This window comes from Oryzias latipes, chromosome 11, assembly GCF_053564925.1.
Source record: "Oryzias latipes strain Hd-rR chromosome 11, Olatipes_Hd-rR_3.1".
NCBI lineage: Eukaryota > Metazoa > Chordata > Actinopteri > Beloniformes > Adrianichthyidae > Oryzias > Oryzias latipes.
In genome coordinates this window covers 11,240,703-11,257,375 of record NC_136247.1, presented here as the reverse complement: position 1 = coordinate 11,257,375, position 16,673 = coordinate 11,240,703, and the positions used below count along the sequence as shown (strand labels likewise).

At 43.4% G+C, this 16,673-nt stretch overlaps 2 protein-coding genes, 1 long non-coding RNA gene and 4 other non-coding genes across 8 annotated transcripts; 2 read left to right on the top strand and 5 right to left on the bottom strand.

Moving 5' to 3' along the window:
- The first annotated feature begins 306 nt into the window (after positions 1-306).
- Positions 307-7,735, top strand: ctps1a (CTP synthase 1a). 2 transcript variants are annotated; one of them, XM_004074103.5, is made up of 18 exons: positions 307-496; positions 1,579-1,761; positions 1,840-2,010; positions 2,087-2,187; positions 2,591-2,707; positions 2,782-2,865; positions 4,362-4,442; positions 4,521-4,672; positions 4,746-4,878; positions 5,012-5,100; positions 5,182-5,276; positions 5,352-5,414; positions 5,972-6,015; positions 6,086-6,182; positions 6,255-6,310; positions 6,390-6,486; positions 7,325-7,469; positions 7,536-7,735. In XM_004074103.5, the coding sequence occupies exons 2-18, from the start codon at positions 1,584-1,586 to the stop codon at positions 7,624-7,626; spliced, it is 1,794 nt and encodes a 597-aa protein (XP_004074151.1). In that variant the 5' UTR covers positions 307-496; positions 1,579-1,583; the 3' UTR covers positions 7,627-7,735. The 2 variants fall into 2 exon arrangements, with proteins under 2 accessions (XP_004074151.1, XP_011479364.1); XM_011481062.4 differs by having other exon boundaries at positions 1,544-1,761.
- Positions 7,727-9,893, bottom strand: LOC105355110 (uncharacterized). The gene is made up of 6 exons (XR_909604.4): positions 9,756-9,893; positions 8,893-8,946; positions 8,557-8,603; positions 8,351-8,390; positions 8,083-8,148; positions 7,727-7,924 (listed from the first exon to the last, which is right to left on the bottom strand). It is a non-coding gene; the product is annotated as an uncharacterized LOC105355110 (long non-coding RNA).
- Positions 7,982-8,054, bottom strand: LOC111948277 (small nucleolar RNA SNORD99). Its single transcript, XR_002874233.1, has one exon. It is a non-coding gene; the product is annotated as a small nucleolar RNA SNORD99 (small nucleolar RNA).
- Positions 8,187-8,317, bottom strand: LOC111948272 (small nucleolar RNA SNORA44). The gene has a single exon (XR_002874228.1). It is a non-coding gene; the product is annotated as a small nucleolar RNA SNORA44 (small nucleolar RNA).
- On the bottom strand, positions 8,456-8,524 carry LOC111948265 (small nucleolar RNA SNORD103/SNORD85). The gene has a single exon (XR_002874221.1). It is a non-coding gene; the product is annotated as a small nucleolar RNA SNORD103/SNORD85 (small nucleolar RNA).
- On the bottom strand, positions 8,735-8,869 carry LOC111948266 (small nucleolar RNA SNORA16B/SNORA16A family). The gene has a single exon (XR_002874222.1). It is a non-coding gene; the product is annotated as a small nucleolar RNA SNORA16B/SNORA16A family (small nucleolar RNA).
- A 419-nt stretch (positions 9,894-10,312) lies between the features above and the next one.
- On the top strand, positions 10,313-16,310 carry rab42a (RAB42, member RAS oncogene family a). The gene is made up of 2 exons (XM_004074295.5): positions 10,313-10,655; positions 12,398-16,310. The coding sequence occupies exons 1-2, from the start codon at positions 10,441-10,443 to the stop codon at positions 12,837-12,839; spliced, it is 657 nt and encodes a 218-aa protein (XP_004074343.1). The 5' UTR covers positions 10,313-10,440; the 3' UTR covers positions 12,840-16,310.
- Positions 16,311-16,673: the final 363 nt, after the last annotated feature.

The following is a 16,673-nucleotide window of genomic DNA, read 5'->3' as shown; positions in this document are numbered from 1 at the left end:
TCACTGAGTGTGTGTGGTGAGGGATTGTAAGTTTGGATAAAAAAGAAAAGAAAAGTCAAAATGAATGTTTTCAGACAAGGACACGTTCTGTATTTACAGAAGTAAAAACAGGGGGGGGGGGAAATAATGAAAGTTTTAATCTCATAATTTATCATAAATATACTCTGATACTGAAATAAGTCTGTGCAAGCATTTCATGGTCATGGTTTTCACGTAAAGAGCACTGTCATCCTAAACTTGCTTTTTGAGCGGCTTAACGAATTTTTGAGAAACGCACCGCACCACCCTACTTTCCGAGGCAACCTTAAACGCATCACGAGTATTCGTCAGAATGAGGGACGCAAAGCGGCTCGTGGGCTTCGCACGTGTAGCGCACATCTAGAGGTTGCTTTGAGAAAAAGGTTGTCTTGTTCTTGGGTCAGAAGTTGATCTCAGACTAGAAAAACTGTGAACACTTTCTTGGTTTTAGCGAAACTCTGGACCGAGGAAGAGTCTCGTAAGTTGAAATCCGACGCTTGTGTTATGGAGAGGATTTTTAGCTAGCATGCCAACATAGTCAAGCGGCACAAAAAAAGCAGTAACTTCCGGTTGAGTACATAAAATTAAGGATTAAATTACATTTTTAAAACTATATTATTATGACTAAACCGGGGCACACTTGATAGTTAATAATAAATGATAAATTAATCAACATTATGCCATTTTTTAGGCTAATGATGACGTTAAAATCCTTTATTTACTTTGTATTCGAAATCTTTTATTTTGAATGACACCGGTTTTGTTATGTTATGGGATGTAATTTAAGATAAAAGCGCGAGTCTGTTTATATATGATATAGAAATAGTCGCTTCCCAGCACAATCCGTGGTTAAACGTTGATAAGGAACATTAATTTTGGCGCTTCGACTGTGACCTCTTATGTACTTTTTGACCGAAAAACAACCTTAACACAAACACGAGTTGGTGTGGGCTTAGTATTGGTATCGTGCCCTTTTAGACGGGCGGTGCACTACTTAAAGTGCGGTATTTTAAGGACTTCCCCGCCCGCTTAAGTTGTGCTGTTGAAATAATCGAGCAAGACAGATGTCTCACTCACTCTAGATGTTTTTCTTCCTTCTTTTTCCTATTTACTAATCCTATAATTAAATCATATAATGTATTAGTCTTCAAATTCTCAAGTGGTAAAGATTGTTTTGTTTTATTCCGCAATAACAGTTTTAATAGTGTTTGAAATGTAATGAGTTTTTTTACGTTGGGGGGGAAATTCACAAGTATTTCATAAAAAAAAATTCAAGATGAACACAGAAAGGACATGCATATTAATTTGTATTTAAAAGTCTGCTTCAGATTCTGCTTCGTCATGGTGTGACTCAGAGAAAAGGCTGACAGATGATTCAGCATTTGTGTTTACATCTTCTACTTGAAATTTCCTTTCAGGGTCTCATTTTTATTCCCATGTGTTTAAATTATTACACAATCATATTCCTGTACCCAAATATTTAGTTTTAAATGGGTCAAATGGAAGTCTGGTTTTATTTTTGTAGATGTTCAGGTCCACAGTCTGACTCCATCTGTCCAGGACTAATGAGCAAAATGATGAAGTACATCCTGGTGACCGGTGGGGTCATCTCCGGCATCGGCAAAGGCATCATTGCTAGCAGTGTAGGGACCATCCTCAAGTCGTGCGGCTTACATGTGACGGCCATCAAAATCGACCCGTACATCAACATTGATGCGGGGACTTTCTCACCCTACGAACACGGTACGTCAGTGACACACATACACACATGCCTTTGATTAAAGCCGCCGGGTGTGACTGTTCCTCGCTGATCGTTTCCAGGTGAGGTGTTTGTGCTCGATGACGGGGGGGAGGTGGACTTGGATCTGGGGAACTATGAGCGCTTCCTGGACATCCGCCTGACCAGAGACAACAACCTGACTACCGGGAAGATTTATCAGTCAGTCATCAACAAAGAGAGGAGGGGAGACTACCTGGGCAAAACTGTTCAAGGTAAAGAACCGATCAACCTTAAAGTATGGCAGGAAAAGAAGTTTTAACGGACGGAGAAACCCGTGTTCCTCTGCAGTTGTGCCGCACATCACAGATGCCATCCAGGAATGGGTTGTGAAGCAGGCCAAAGTGCCGGTGGATGATGATCAAGTAGAACCTCAAGTGTGTGTGATCGAGGTGAGTCTTTTTTATGTAAACTGAGCTTGAAATGTAGGTGGTAAAAGTCTGCAGCCCCTGTCTGGTTCTGGTTCAGAGTCTGACTAGGGACTCGTTTTTCTGCTCAAGGCTCTCGAAGCTCCTTAACAGACACTAAGCCACTTTTTTGTCAGAAATGTTACTTCACATCCTGTTTGAATCTGAGTGCTGCTCCTCCTTTTTTTAGTTATTTGAACATGATAAAGTGTCTGTACAGGCAGTTACAACTAAACGAAAAAGTCTGCATTCGTACTTTAACCGGAATACTAAACAAATGGGGTCATCAGGAGGTATTACATTTTGTGAGACACCTTTTCTTTTAGCGGGATGGGCAAAGGGAAGGGTGCCCCCGGATTAAGACACATTTGACCTTGTTGTCTTGCAGCTGGGGGGGACAGTGGGAGACATCGAGAGCATGCCCTTCATCGAGGCCTTCCGACAGTTCCAGTTCAAAGTGAAAAGAGAGAACTTCTGCAACATCCACGTCAGCCTGATCCCACAGGTGAGTGCGCTGAGTCCAGACAGGTGCACTCGTGCTGCTAACGCCGTCCTGAACGGTCCTGTGTTTGTGCACAGCCCAGCGCTACCGGGGAGCAGAAGACCAAACCCACGCAGAACAGCGTCAGGGAGCTGCGAGGCCTGGGCCTGTCTCCTGACCTGGTAGGAGCTTTTTCTGCATCTGGAATGTCTGTAGTTCAGTTGTTGATTGAAACTGGAGCAGATAAGCAGACTTTGACATGTTTGAGGTTTTTAAAGCAGAATCGGCAAAATAAGTGTCAGCCTTCAGATACCTGATTGTTGCCATGTCTGGGGAAAAAAATGAGAATATCCTTCTTTTTCTGTCTCACTTTAAAAAATGCACAAACATCAATAAGATTCAGAAACATTTGAGATCAGACTGCTGTTTTTATCTTGACCCCTTTGGAGACATGCAGGCTGGATAAGATTTAAGTACACGATTGTCCTTAAGCTGCTATTGATGGACAAGCTGTTCTTACAGCAGTTACATCTCTTAATGAAGGAATGTTTTGTGAAAGAAAATCAATTGTTTGTCTGTTAAAGTTTAACGTTTGCTTGATGTCACCTTCAGTTACCAGGAAGTTCTTGCTTCATTTTCCGTTTTTGTGAATAAAGAAAGAAAGAAAGAAGTGCTTTCATCAGTTATAGAAATATTAAGCAGAGACTATTGTTGGTTTGGTTCAGTAAGTGTTAGTAGGAGCAGGAGTGTGAGAGGATGAGCAGCAGAGATGTTTTCTTAAGCTGCATTCATGTAGGCCTCTGCAACATGTGTTCAAGAGACCACTTCAATGAAAAGTCTACGGAAACGCGCGTTTCAGGCTTCCGTGTTCAAAACTTTCATTTTCACGCATCGCTACTCGAGATTTTAAGTCTGTTTTCGGGCTCTATGTACAAAACGCCCAGCTGTTGGATGCGCTTTGAAATGGTTGAACTTTCACCAATCAGAGACTTTCACCAATCAGAGACTCAGATTTAAATGGCGTAAAATGGTTAAATGGCGTATACCGTACTTGTATAGCGCTTCTCTACCTACAAGGCCCAAAGCGCTTTACAGTCACAGACCCATTCACCCACTGGTGGCGGCTCTGCTGCCAAACACTGGCGCCAACCTCCCACCAGAGGCAAGGTGGGGTTCAGTGTCTTGCCCAAGGACACATCGACTCATGGGCGTGCAAGGCGGGAATCAAACCTGCAATCTTACCATCATGGGTCGACCGCCCTACCGCTGCACCACGGCCGCCGTGGCAGTCGTGATGTTTGGATGGCGTCCTTTTTAATTCACTGAAATGCTAACCATTGGAAAACTGGTCATGAAGGATTGTGGTTGGTGCCCAGCCAGAATTCTATGACACAGTCTTGATCGGTATAAAGCTGTGAAAGAAAAAGCCTGGAGGAAGATTCACCAGATTTGCAGCATTCAGCATTTCACAAGTGTAGGCAGCGGACATGCGCTAGTATCTGGTAGCGGCTGTCCAGTGTGAACACTGTATGCTATGCGTTGTTGAACACGTGACATGCCCGGTGTGAACTTAGCTTCACAGAAACCTTTAGGATCTCTTGGTTTCTTTAGAGGTTTTCTGTTTTTGTCTTCTTTCTCTGATGCTCCATAAACTGTCCCTTGTCCTCGTTCTTGTCAGATCATGTGTCGCTGTTCTACTGTTCTGGAGACTTCCGTCAAAGAGAAGATCTCCATGTTCTGCCACGTCGAGCCTGAGCAGGTAAGTTGCACACCTTTAGAGAAGCAAATCTCCAGCTGGGCTGGATGCAGCTAAAGCGGTCGGTTCTTCTGTTTCTAGGTCATCTGTGTCCACGACGTGTCGTCCATCTACAGAGTCCCCTTACTGCTGGAAGATCAGGGCGTGGTGAGCTTTCTGAGCAGGAGACTCAACATGCCCATTGAAGCCAAACCCCGGAAGATGCTGACCAAGTGGAAGGAAATGTCTGACAGGTGAGGCAAGCTCCAACCAGGGCTGGAAATGCTTCTCTGCTGTTCTGCCCTGTCTGACCTTTTTGCCCTGAAGGTCGGATCGGCTGCTGGAGCAGTGCTCCATCGCTCTGGTGGGAAAGTACACCAAGTTCTCTGACTCGTACGCCTCGGTCATAAAGGCTCTGGAGCACTCTGCGCTGGCCATCAGCCACAAACTGGAGGTGAAGGTATGTGTGGCTTCTCCAGGCTTCATGAAGCTTCATGAATTGTGTTTGTCTGTAGTTTATGTCAGAGTCTGGGCGTGTTGTGGTTTGTTGCTGGTTGGGGTTCTCAGCTGCAGCTGCCGTCTCTTCCTTTCAGTACATAGATTCGGCGTGTTTGGAGCCGGCCACCCTGCAGGACGAGCCGGTGAAATACCACGAGGCGTGGCAGAAGCTCTGCAGCGCCGAGTGAGTTCTCCACCGCGGCGTCTCATCTGTGCAGCCATGATCAGAACCTATTCATGCCGATTTTCCTCCCGCTGTGCACAGTGGAGTCCTGGTTCCAGGAGGGTTTGGGGTGAGAGGAACGGAAGGAAAGATTCACGCCATCAGCTGGGCCAGGAAGCAGAAGAAACCCTTCCTAGGTGCAGCAGAGATCCTGGTTGAGCACTGTGTGCTCTGCCTGCACAGCGAATGAACAGGGGCTCCTGTCTTCACAGGTGTGTGTCTGGGGATGCAGCTGGCCGTCTGCGAGTTTGCAAGGAGCGTCCTGGAGTGGAAAGGTAACTCGGTCGCTGACGCGCAGCTCCACCAAACTCTGAAGGAGGGGGGAGTAATCAGTGGAAGCAGGTTTACTAAAGTGATTTTAAACTGCTTTGTTCCTGTATGTACATAATAAATATGTGTCTATATTTATCTGATCACATGTCTGTTAAAAAACCCTCTCACTGATTACTCCATCTGTAAAAACATTCTCTAACCAATAAGTCAGAATTATGATCAATGGATCCAGTTTTTAAGAATCCTCTCAAGTCAATTCATACTACTTTTCACCAAACATGACAAGGATTGAATTCTGGCTGATCGTCACTGATCTCCAAAGAAACTGAATGGGGAAATGAAAAAGTGTGTCACTGTCTGGGTGTTTATGTGGGAAGATTTTCAACAACGCTGGGGAGTTCTGTAAAACTGAGAGGAGGTCATGACAAAAGCTCGGTTAACTCAGCGCATTTTTGATCAGTTTCAGTGGAACCAAGTGAAGCAGGAGGACTTTAAACTAGAACATCATTCTCATGCTTTTGCCCTGTGCAGCTAACACGGCTCTCTGCTTCACTTGTAGATGCCAACTCCACAGAGTTTGACCCAGAAACCAGGCATCCAGTGGTATGTTTCGCTCTTCAGATCCTCCCCCTTTTTGCTGAAGCATCTAAAAGGCCGTTGGTGATTGTTGCAGGTTATTGATATGCCAGAACACAACCCTGGGCAGATGGGCGGCACCATGAGGCTTGGGAAGAGACGGACCATCTTCAAGAGCGGCAACAGCGTCCTGCGTGAGTAAAACCGAGGAGCTTCTCTGCAGCAGCGGCTGATGATGCTGAACTCCAGTCTGACTTTGATTCCAGGGAAACTTTATGGAGATGCAGAGTATGTAGAGGAGCGGCACAGGCATCGCTTTGAGGTGAGCCACAGCTCCTGTCTTTGATTCAAGTTAGGAATAGGAAAGACTGAAGGTGAATTGTTTTCAAACCCCTATGAAGGTAAATCCAGAGCTGAAGAGTCACTTTGAGGAGAAAGGCTTCCGGTTCGTTGGTCAGGACATCGAGGGGGAGAGGATGGAGGTCATAGAGCTAGACGGTAAGAAAGTAGAGGGGGACTTGGTTCCAGAAATTCAGTTTGTTCAGCAAGATGTTCGAAAGAAAAACACGAATTCTCTTGTCATCCATTCAACATTCTAACAAATTTCAGAAAATGAAGCAAACATGAAGACAGCATTGTTAAAGACCCGCTCCAATGAAATAGGGTTTTTAACAAGTTCAGGTGGCGTTTTTCTGATGATGGAAGACATATTTAAAGAACAATAAGCTAAAAATTGCATTTTTGAGTATTTCTTTAGTCAAATCATTGAGAATCAGGAGCAGACTAAGATGCAGTTTGAACATTTTTTATTTGTGAGGTAGAAAATATGCTGGGTGAGTTACAGACTCGATGCTGATGCATCCAATTACGGACAAATAGATCCAGGAATGTCTTTGTTTTCCTCATGAGCTGGCCTCTGGCTCAAAATCGTTCAGCTCACCATTTCTGTTACACCAGCAATGTTAAATTGGGGGTGTGAGGGGTTGTAAGCTAGCGGGAGATAGTGTGAACAAAGGTGTGATGCAATCCCATCCACAACTCGGAGGCAAATTTCTGAAAAACTACTGCTGCAGAACAGTAATCTGCACCTTATTTTTTGAAGTTTCCCTATTTTTACAGGATGTGAAATATCTTCAATACATGTATAGATTACTTTTATAGAAATGTCTAAAGACGAAAACTGTTCAAAATTGAAATGAGTGGATTGAAAGAATCATGAACCGATCCAGGCTCTGAATAGAACACTGAAATGGAGGGGGAAAAGTCATAGTTCAGCCTTGAACAGTTGGCTTCATGTGAGTTGTGGATCACTTGGTCAAGTATTTGTCGTTTCCAGATCACCCGTATTTTGTGGGGGTGCAGTATCACCCAGAGTTCACGTCCCGTCCCATCAACCCATCGCCTCCTTACCTGGGCCTACTGCTAGCAGCAGCAGGAAAGCTACAGTCTTATTTGCTCAAGGGCTGTCGGCTCTCTCCTCGGTAAGCCCAGTAAGATTCACACTGAAGCTCTGCAGATGAAGGTTTGGACATTTGTCTCTTCCGCAGGGATACGTATAGCGATCGCAGTGGCAGCAGCACGCCAGACTCTGAAATCTCAGAGCTGAAGTTGCCGTCTATAGGAACAGATTCTGCATGAAGACAGGAAGTTCCTTGCAGGAGGCAGCAGCTCTTCTCATGTGGCCTTGTGTGACCTTTTGTTTTAAGCATGTTTGTAGAATAATTCAATAAAAACCAGGTTTCACACATTCTGAGTTTGTTGTTTATTACAAACAAGTTTATAAAACATTGGAGCAGGGGTGGATGTCTGGAATTTAAACCCTTCACAGACTGCCTCATACAGGCATTCAAGCTGATAGAACCAAACCATTAGAGGCTTTTAGGATGAGATTCTGGTAGTTTGCATCTCCACCTCACCCTTGGGCTGGAGGCAGGACCTGAAACCAACATAGATTACACACCATTTCTAATAGAGCCTGAGAATGTTTGCTAAAGTCTGATCTCAGTCCCATATCCGCATGCTTCATCCAACAGTCCACATGTGTTTGGAAGTCATCATGGATCAGAAACACTGTTCATCAAAATCACAACACACCTTCGAAAGATCCTCAACACCTGCATCTGTGCAGCATCCGCCTGGACCTCTGGAGCCGGATTCCTCCTGGAAGAAGAAACTGTTAGACTGCAGCTTCAGCACAGCATTGTCGGGCAGCTGAGTGGCTGCTGGCGGCATGCACAGGCCGCCACAATCAAAGACCGCCCACTTTTCTGGCATGCACTTGGAGAACCACAAGCTACAAGTGAGCACAGGTCCTTAGGATAGCATGCCATTGTGTTCGCTCAAACCCTGAAACTAAAGTTACCTTCAGGCTCCTGCAGCATCAAAGTGGCTCAGTCCATCACCTAGAGAGGACAGACTGGTTAGTGATGAGCAGAGTGTCAAGCGTGGAGTTCTAATGAAGCAGAACTTTGGCTCAGAAAGAAAAGTCTCAATCAGAACTATTTTCAGTGAGGGCAAGTTTGTCATCACAGCCAAAAGTTCAACCTCTGTTGCAGTTCTAGTGTTTACCTGTAGGTAGCGCTTTCATTTCTGCAGTCTACTGCATCATCCAAAACCTGCAGAAGACCAGGAGTTCATATATGAAGGAAATTGTTTTACAACCAAAAAATAAAAAAATACTCATTGTAGTAAAACTAAACATGCAGGCAAAGACACCACTGCTTTATTATATAGTGTAGTGATTTCAAAATGTCCTTTCCCTTAATGTTGCTGCAGCAGCTACATTCAAACTGAACAGCGACCGTCGGTGAAAGGTTTCTCTCAGCTTCTTATGACCACCCGATGCTACAGACAAGCATGAAGGGCTTCGATGAAGCCTGCGGTTCTAAACAGACTGGAACAGACCTGCACGAGTGCTCAACGGCAGAGGCTGGGCAAGGCCGGCCACCACAGATGATGCTGAGGAGACAGATCACATCAATTTCATCAGCAACGTTAGAGAACAGAGCTGCTTCACTGCAAGAACCAAGCTCTTGTGCAACAAATTTAGGTCACATCGTTGAGTTTGATGCTCCTACAGTACTACAGCATTTAATTACTGGCTCGGTGCCTTAACTATTGGATTCGACTTTAGTATTTTATTTTTAACCGTGGTCTCATTTTGTTTTAATGTTTCCTGTTCTAAAATCATACGTCAACATATGCAGCTCACATGGTTTTTAATACCCCAACTGTTTTCCCCACGTTACTCCTTTTGGATTTTTTTTTTAAATTACCAACTAACCAAGATTGTAAAATTGCGTAATTTCTGTTTTAAATTTGGTTGACAACTATAGAACATTTGGATCCATATCTACAAACAACACTTTAGGAGTTACTTAAGGTAAAGCGGACTCTCCGGGCTTAAACACGACGGCCACGTGGTCTGCTCAGAGGAGTTAGCATCCAGCTACCGCGCACTAGCAACCGTTTCTACCCCTTTCAGAGAATGAAAGTAAAGCAGTAAAAACCTGACGCCGTGGCGCTTAAACATAATGTTAAAGGCAACTGAACATGCAGCACGAAACTAACATAGTTAGCTAACGTAGCTAAGTGCCAGTTAAACTAGCTTCAACCCACTGCAGCAGAGCTAATCAGGCTAAATGTGAGGTAGCTAACTTTAAAAACTTTGGTTTACTGATGATCAGAGAATTAATGAGGGGGTCGCTTTGCTATTGTGAGAACGTCACCATCTAATTATTTTTAACTATTACTTAAACCTAACTTACTGCAGCTCTGCTCAAAGTCCATCTCCACCTCCTCAAGCTTCGCCCTGAAGAGACGAGACGACAGGAGAAGAGGAAGTCCATACGCCTCCACCTCTATTTATATGGGCTTGGTGCAAAAGCTCAAACGCTGATTGGGTAACAAAACGCGCATGCGCCTTTGGCGAGATTGGACATGTAGTTCACACACTGAAGGGTTTTGTTTTGTTTTGTTTACAATTTCTACTGTATGTATAGCCTAAATCTTTTCCATTTTTATGCCTTATTATTTTTTACTAGGAGATTGAAATGATGAAACATGTTCTCTAAAGATAGAATAAGACATACAAGCATGAAACCTGCTGATGCGAATGGTCCACTTCAGAACCACGGACAGCAACGGCAGAGATTTAGAAAGGACGGGAGAAATTGGCCCAAAATAACAGAAATGTCCTCAGCTGTAATGTGGCTGAAGTTCACCTAAAAGGTTGTTTTTTCATTTCTATTTTTTGCTCTTTTTACTCAGGCATAAGAGGCGCGTGATGTTTGACAGTGGGTCTCGCTCATATGTAGGATAGGTGACTGAGTCACGTGACTGCTGTGGGTCGCTCTGCGCTCCGCGTCTCTTGCCGGGGCTCCGTGTGAACGCGCAGGGCTTTGTTGCACGCAGACACACGCACGCCTCGGGTCGCTAGTCCTCAGTCATGCCATGGATGCTCTGTGGCAGTACCAGTTCAGGATCATCCTCCTCGGGGACTCCACGGTGGGGAAGTCGTCGCTGCTGAAGCGCTTCACGGACGGGATTTACAGCGACGTGGCGGACCCCACGGTCGGCGTGGATTTTTATGCCCGATCGCTCGATATCGAGCCCGGGGTTAAAATCAAGCTGCAGCTCTGGGACACGGCCGGTCAGGAACGATTCAGGTAAAAAGAAAAAAACCCGGAATCGGTTGATGAAAACAGGGCATCGGCGCTCCTTCGGGGCGGATTTGGCGGCTTTACGCGGAGGCCCTGTCTCCTGACTTTACCTGAAACGAGGCCAACTCCCATCCCAGCCGGACGGAAGGCGGTGGTTATGGGGAGATTAAACGGCGCTATAGCCTCTGCAACACAAAAATATGGAGCCACATCATTCATTTATGATGATGGGAGGCCTCAGGCACGGCTTAAGACAACCCCACCATGGGGTGCGGGGGGGAGGTTAAGCTTGGGTGTGCTGGGAGTTTGGGGTGTCATATCCCTCGAAGCCCCTAAAATGCATAGAAAACCATGCTTCTTTACAGTTTATCTATTCATACATGTATCCCCTCTTTTGATATATGTCTGATAAGTCTTATATTAATTTCTCTCCCTATGGCACTACCCTCTTTACCGGGCTTGGGACAGGCACAAGCTGGAGACTGGTTTGCACCCTGCTGAGGCTATATAGACATATATATATCCTTTTGGGCAGCCGTGGTGTGCTGGTAGATGGGTCAACCTCTGATGGTTGCAGGTGCGGTTCCTGCCTTTCCCACCTTGGTGTTGAAGTGTCCTTGGACAAGACACTAAATCGTGCATTTCTGGTGGTTATGGGTTTGCGCTAGTGTTCCCTTTGGGCCTTCTAAGAAGGCAGCAAAGTGCTATGCAAGTGTATTTATGATTAATTTATTTATTTGTTGTTTGTTTTTTGTGATGGTTTTTGTAATTTTGATATCTTAATTGTGGATTTTTGCTATCACAAATTGTTATGGCATTTGGGGGCGTCGCCCCGCTTGCCCATGGGAGGCCTCCTAATGTTTTGGCCGTTTCCGGGGCAACCAGGAATTCCGCCTTCATCTGATTCCTGGTTGATTTGTATTATTTTTCTCAGCTGTTGGTTTTTCCCATCAGAAAGCCTTCTGTTGTGGAACTGATGTGTCTTCAGAGGCAGCTGCTCTTAGATCTGATGCCTCTTTGAAGAACAAACTTCTAAAAGGTGTTTTCCTGCAGGCACCTCCATGCTGGAGTCCTCTTTTCCTTCCTTTGATGGATGAGAGAGTTGGAAGTGTTTGTGAAGCCATACAGACGAGGACCTCTGGGAGATTTATTTGTTTCCTGCACACACATTAATGCAGCTGTTTCATTCAATGCAAACTTAAATACATCAAATTGTTGCATCAAATCCTAAGAACCAATAGGATCTCATGGCATGTGGGCACCAACATGTGGTAAATATTTAGGAATCTTTCAGGAAAAGTGAAATGCGCTGGAGGACGACTGCAGTTAAGCATCCTCCTTGGATCTCAGCCACGCTTAAGTACAGCCTGTATACCATGACCACATTTACACAAGTCAGCAGACTCGTGGTATCATCGTCTGCTATGCCCTCACCCTGCACTGAAGAACTGTTGAGTAACAAACACAAGCTGGAGTGCAGTCCTTCACTGTGACCTGAAGGTTAATGTCTGTTTATTAAGCAGTAAAAATGCAGGAGAGTTGATGGTAAATCATCAACAATTACAATGTGCTGCATGTTTACGGGTCCTCTAAGTGCTTTTACACGGCTCCTTGTTTATTCGTTCACAAACACACACTGATGGGGGGGTGACGGTACTGTTCTGTCTTCAGCTTTCTGTGTAGCAAACATCCTTGGCTGAGTCCATTCGTTAACATTCTGACATGTCATCCATGTGTCTGCCCACCAGGTCCATCACAACATCATATTATCGCAACTCTGTTGGAGGGCTGCTCGTCTTTGACCTCACCAACCGCAAGACCTTTGACCATGTGAGGGAATGGCACAAGGAGGTGAGTGAGCACATCCTGCCTCACCACATGGTCTACATCCTCATCGGCCACAAAAGCGACCTCCAGAAAGATCGCAAGGTGAGTCGGGATGAGGCAGAGCAGCTTGCGGCCGAGCTGGGCATCCGCTACGTCGAGACTTCGGCCAAGTGCAACAGCAATGTGGAGCGGGCCTTTGAGCTGCTTACCAGAGACATCTACGAGCTTATGAAGATGGGCGAGATCGAGACCCGGGATGGCTGGGATGGGGTGAAGAGTGGTCTTACTGCCAAAGTCCTCTACCCAGGTGAGGACGAAGAGGAACTAGCTACTGCGTCTGCCGAAAAGGGATGCCACTGCTGACTGAGAAATTTTTGGTACCCGCCGTCCCATCTCACCCAAATCTCACCATGCTCCTCGATGTCCATGGAGGCCAAACCTCTCAGGCTTCACCCACTGTGGAATCACTTCCTCACATTGTGGTTTTTGTGCCCCGTCTGTGTGTGGGTCGCTCTGACGACTAGGATTGAAGGGATTATGTGCCTTTGATTGGCATGATGCGTGGTCTGTTGTACTGGATCTGACCAGTTTGGGACTTTCTCTGTAGACACTGAAGGACAATTCCCGCAGTGTGGCACCACTTCCCCTTCGTGCTAACAGTGTATGTGAAACTGTAAATAATACTAACATCCTTGCAGTTTATGAGGTCACAGGTGAAGTGAACACGCCCTCTTCAGGTCTCACCATGTGCGGCTACTGTTGCTCTAAAGCTCTTCAGTTTCGGCAAACTTTGTGAAAAATAGATGACTTTGTAAATAGATAAGTTATATCTTTAAACAGAGAGATACTGCTGTAAAGGAGTGTTCATATAGATAGATGGATCTTTGTAAGCAGGTTTGGTGACGCCACTTAGGTTTTTGTAAATAGTGTCACAGAGACATTCACCAGAGGTTCAACCTTCACCAGATCTTTATTTAACGCAAGACGAAGACAGATGGTTGCCTGGAACAGTTGGTAAGCTTTGGAATTCTGGGAATCAGATTCATGGTCAAGCATTATTTTCCTAATATAAGACATTATGAAATCAATATTTATAGTAAAATGCAGCTGTCCGGCACTTTAGAACCTGCAGAATAAAACCACGAGGTTTTGATCTAATGTTTTTCATGCAAAATACTCCATATATATTCAGGATATAAATAACACTACAAGAACTTGAATTCATTTGAAAAATTAGGAATATTTCTACTGTGTTTAAGTTTGCTTATGTTTTTTTCAGCATTTGTCTCACTTCTTCCAATTTCATGGTCCTTTTATTTAAACCACTGAAATAATATTTGGCCTTTAAATGATTCTGCATGAGTTATAGTTTAAACACTGTAGAAGTCTGCGTTAAACCTTGTAAACAGGGGCTCAGATGAGCGACCATCTCTGTACCTAGTAGCAAACTAGCATACATTTGGTCACAAGAAACTTCTCAGAGACTTTTCATGTTATTTGAGAACGGGGCAGGAGATGGGAAGTTCCAGTCAGAACAGACCCCCCCCCCCCATGTTAAAAAACTGCTTCTAAAAATGATCTGTGTAAGGAAATACGACAAAATGCAAGAAAATATCATCGCTTTTCTACAAAACCCTGGACATGACATAAAAAAAAGAAATTGTTCCCTGGAATGAGTATTTTGTGTACACAAACACTAACTTGTGTGCACAAAATGCTAACTTGGGTGCCCAAACGGTAAACGTCTGTGCTCAAATGTTTTTAATTTGTGCACACACAGGCCCATTAAAAATGCCAATTTAATGCTAAATACTTTATATGTGTTTAATCACATGTAAACTTAACTCCGCCCAAAGTCTCCAAATCTTCCAAACCTGCAGCTTTTGAGGGAGACCCATCAGAAGGGCTGGAGGAGGAGAATGAAGCTGTGACAGAAGCACTCGAATACAAACAGGAAAAGGTGGGAACTTTTCAAAGGTTTGCTGACTGACTGATGCTGATGGACTCAATACCAGAACCAAATGCTCCACCCTGCTCCAGAACTTCCTTTACAGGGTCCATTTTATTAGAAAAAAAGGGAACAAAGAGCAAATGTTGAGGGATTCACATGAGAATGTTTCATATCAGTCAGATGATGATGATGATGATGCGCTTCTTAAGTTCAAACAAAGTGCCATTCTTTAACTTCTTTTATTTAAAGATGATTTCCAATATAAGTGGATGAAAGCTTCTGTGTTTGAAAAATCTTGTGAATTCAATACATTTTACTGTATATTAAAACAGAGAAAACATAATTCTTCTCATTTTCATCATGGACTTCTGCAGAGACGGGTATCCAGCTGTCAACCTTGCACATCAGATAAACCAACAGTTGTGAGGGAAAAACAGTTACGTTTCTGTTTTTAATGGAGAACATTTACTTTATTAAGAAAACAACAAGGTAAACTTCAAAACACATACTAATCAGTGAGTTAGCATAACCCTTTTAACTGCCTCCAAACACATTTTGAAAACATACTTTTAAAAACATTGATTTTTACTCGCCCAGGATATTAAGAAATAGAGAAAAAAACGTGTCTTTATTGATTTTTCGCCTTGGTTGGGTTGTTAAAACGATAAAGAGCTGATCAGACATACTCACAATCCGTCCAGCAATGCATGATGGGCATTGAAGTCCTGTTTCACTGCACACCACTTTGAAGTGTCATCAAGATGTTTTGCTTTTGAGTAAAACTCAGTTTTCTGTTATGAAACAGAAGACAGTGTTCATTGTGTGTAAAAACATTACACTTTTATTATTTTAAAGATAAATATGCTATTTTCATGAGCTATAAACACTTTGATTTGAACAAATCTAGTTTTTTTCTACAGTAAATTATATTTAATACATGTTTAAATTAAAAAGTCTAAAAAAGAAGCTTAACTTTACTGCTGGATCTTGATCAGATTTGTGTTCCTTTAGATAAAAGCAAAATTGTTTCGCTGCAAGCCCACATCAGCTCATTTGCAGATCAGAAAACCTGTCCCCAACCTTCAGTCTGCTCATTTGTTTTTTTTATTTTGTTATCCAGTGTATGGATCTGTCTTTATGCAACAAGAAGGATTGTATTTGGACACACCCGCAGCATCCCTTTAGTTTTACATTCCGTTTACATTTAAATGCTGATAAGTTGCTGCACAGCTGCCCCTGCTTTGCTTTAACGTTCTTCGTGTGGGCAGCGACCAGGGATAGTCTGCCTATCGTTCCATTCAATTGATTTAATTTTTTTCTAGCTCCCTGCTGCCTTTCACTTGCATCTCTCTCATTTTGGCACATTATGTAATATTGTAGACAATAGGACCCTGTTCTGCTGTAAACAAAACTCCAAATGTTGAAGCGTCGACATGAACGTTTCAGGTTTAATCTGCATTTAATTTTAAAGTAAGAGTAGAAAAATCTGAAAAATGTATTTTTCTCTGTCATTCATTAAGAACAAACTTTACTTCTGCAGAATATGGATCAGTAACAAAATGTTTCATCAGTATATTTTTTTTTTGTAAAAGATGGAATTTAGGAATGAGTGATGACAATGATTCATGGAAATTCAGGAACAACAACTGTAAAACGGAAGGAGGGTACGATAGTTCATGGCTTGCAGTTTTGCTCTGATCACAGGTGGACGTTTTCATTTTCTCAAGTAAAAGAAAAAGCACATGCTTTTATTTTGAAGCATTTTATTGCAAGTGTTTTTGATTTGTTGGTTTGGATTCAAGCATGTAAGTTTGTTCAGAACATAAAATGTTGCTATCAATGACATTCCACTGCATTTTTCAAATAAATGTTTTTGTTTTATATATTACGTCAAAAGTGTTTTTATTTTGCACGGCTGCACATGCCCTCTCTCATTTCAGATTGAAGCTAAGCAAGATAGAATCTGGCTAATTCCTGGAAAGGGAAACTGTCTGTGGATGCATGAGGGCCCTCTCCAATGTTTTTTTTTTTTTTTTTTTATGTGCTCGTCCCAAGTCCGTAAAAATGCAGAATGTTGGGTCTGGAAGAGCATGCACTACATAATTAACCATTGTGCTATCTTAGATGACCCCACCCTTACATTGACGTGTTCTCCCTACCATGACAAAGGTGGATAAAGGTGGAAAGATTTCATGTAATCCATGGACACCAGTGAAGATCACAAATCATTGAAGAAAAAATATTCA

Bases quoted from the DNA above. Each gene is read 5' to 3' on its own strand.
- ctps1a (XM_004074103.5), top strand. From the start codon at position 1,584: ATGAGCAAAATGATGAAGTACATCCTGGTGACCGGTGGGGTCATCTCC. The intron at 5,277-5,351 runs GTGCAGCAGAGA...CTGTCTTCACAG, and splicing joins GCAGAAGAAACCCTTCCTAG to GTGTGTGTCTGGGGATGCAG. The intron at 6,016-6,085 runs GTATGTTTCGCT...TGATTGTTGCAG, and splicing joins CAGAAACCAGGCATCCAGTG to GTTATTGATATGCCAGAACA.
- rab42a (XM_004074295.5), top strand. From the start codon at position 10,441: ATGGATGCTCTGTGGCAGTACCAGTTCAGGATCATCCTCCTCGGGGAC. The intron at 10,656-12,397 runs GTAAAAAGAAAA...TCTGCCCACCAG, and splicing joins GCCGGTCAGGAACGATTCAG to GTCCATCACAACATCATATT.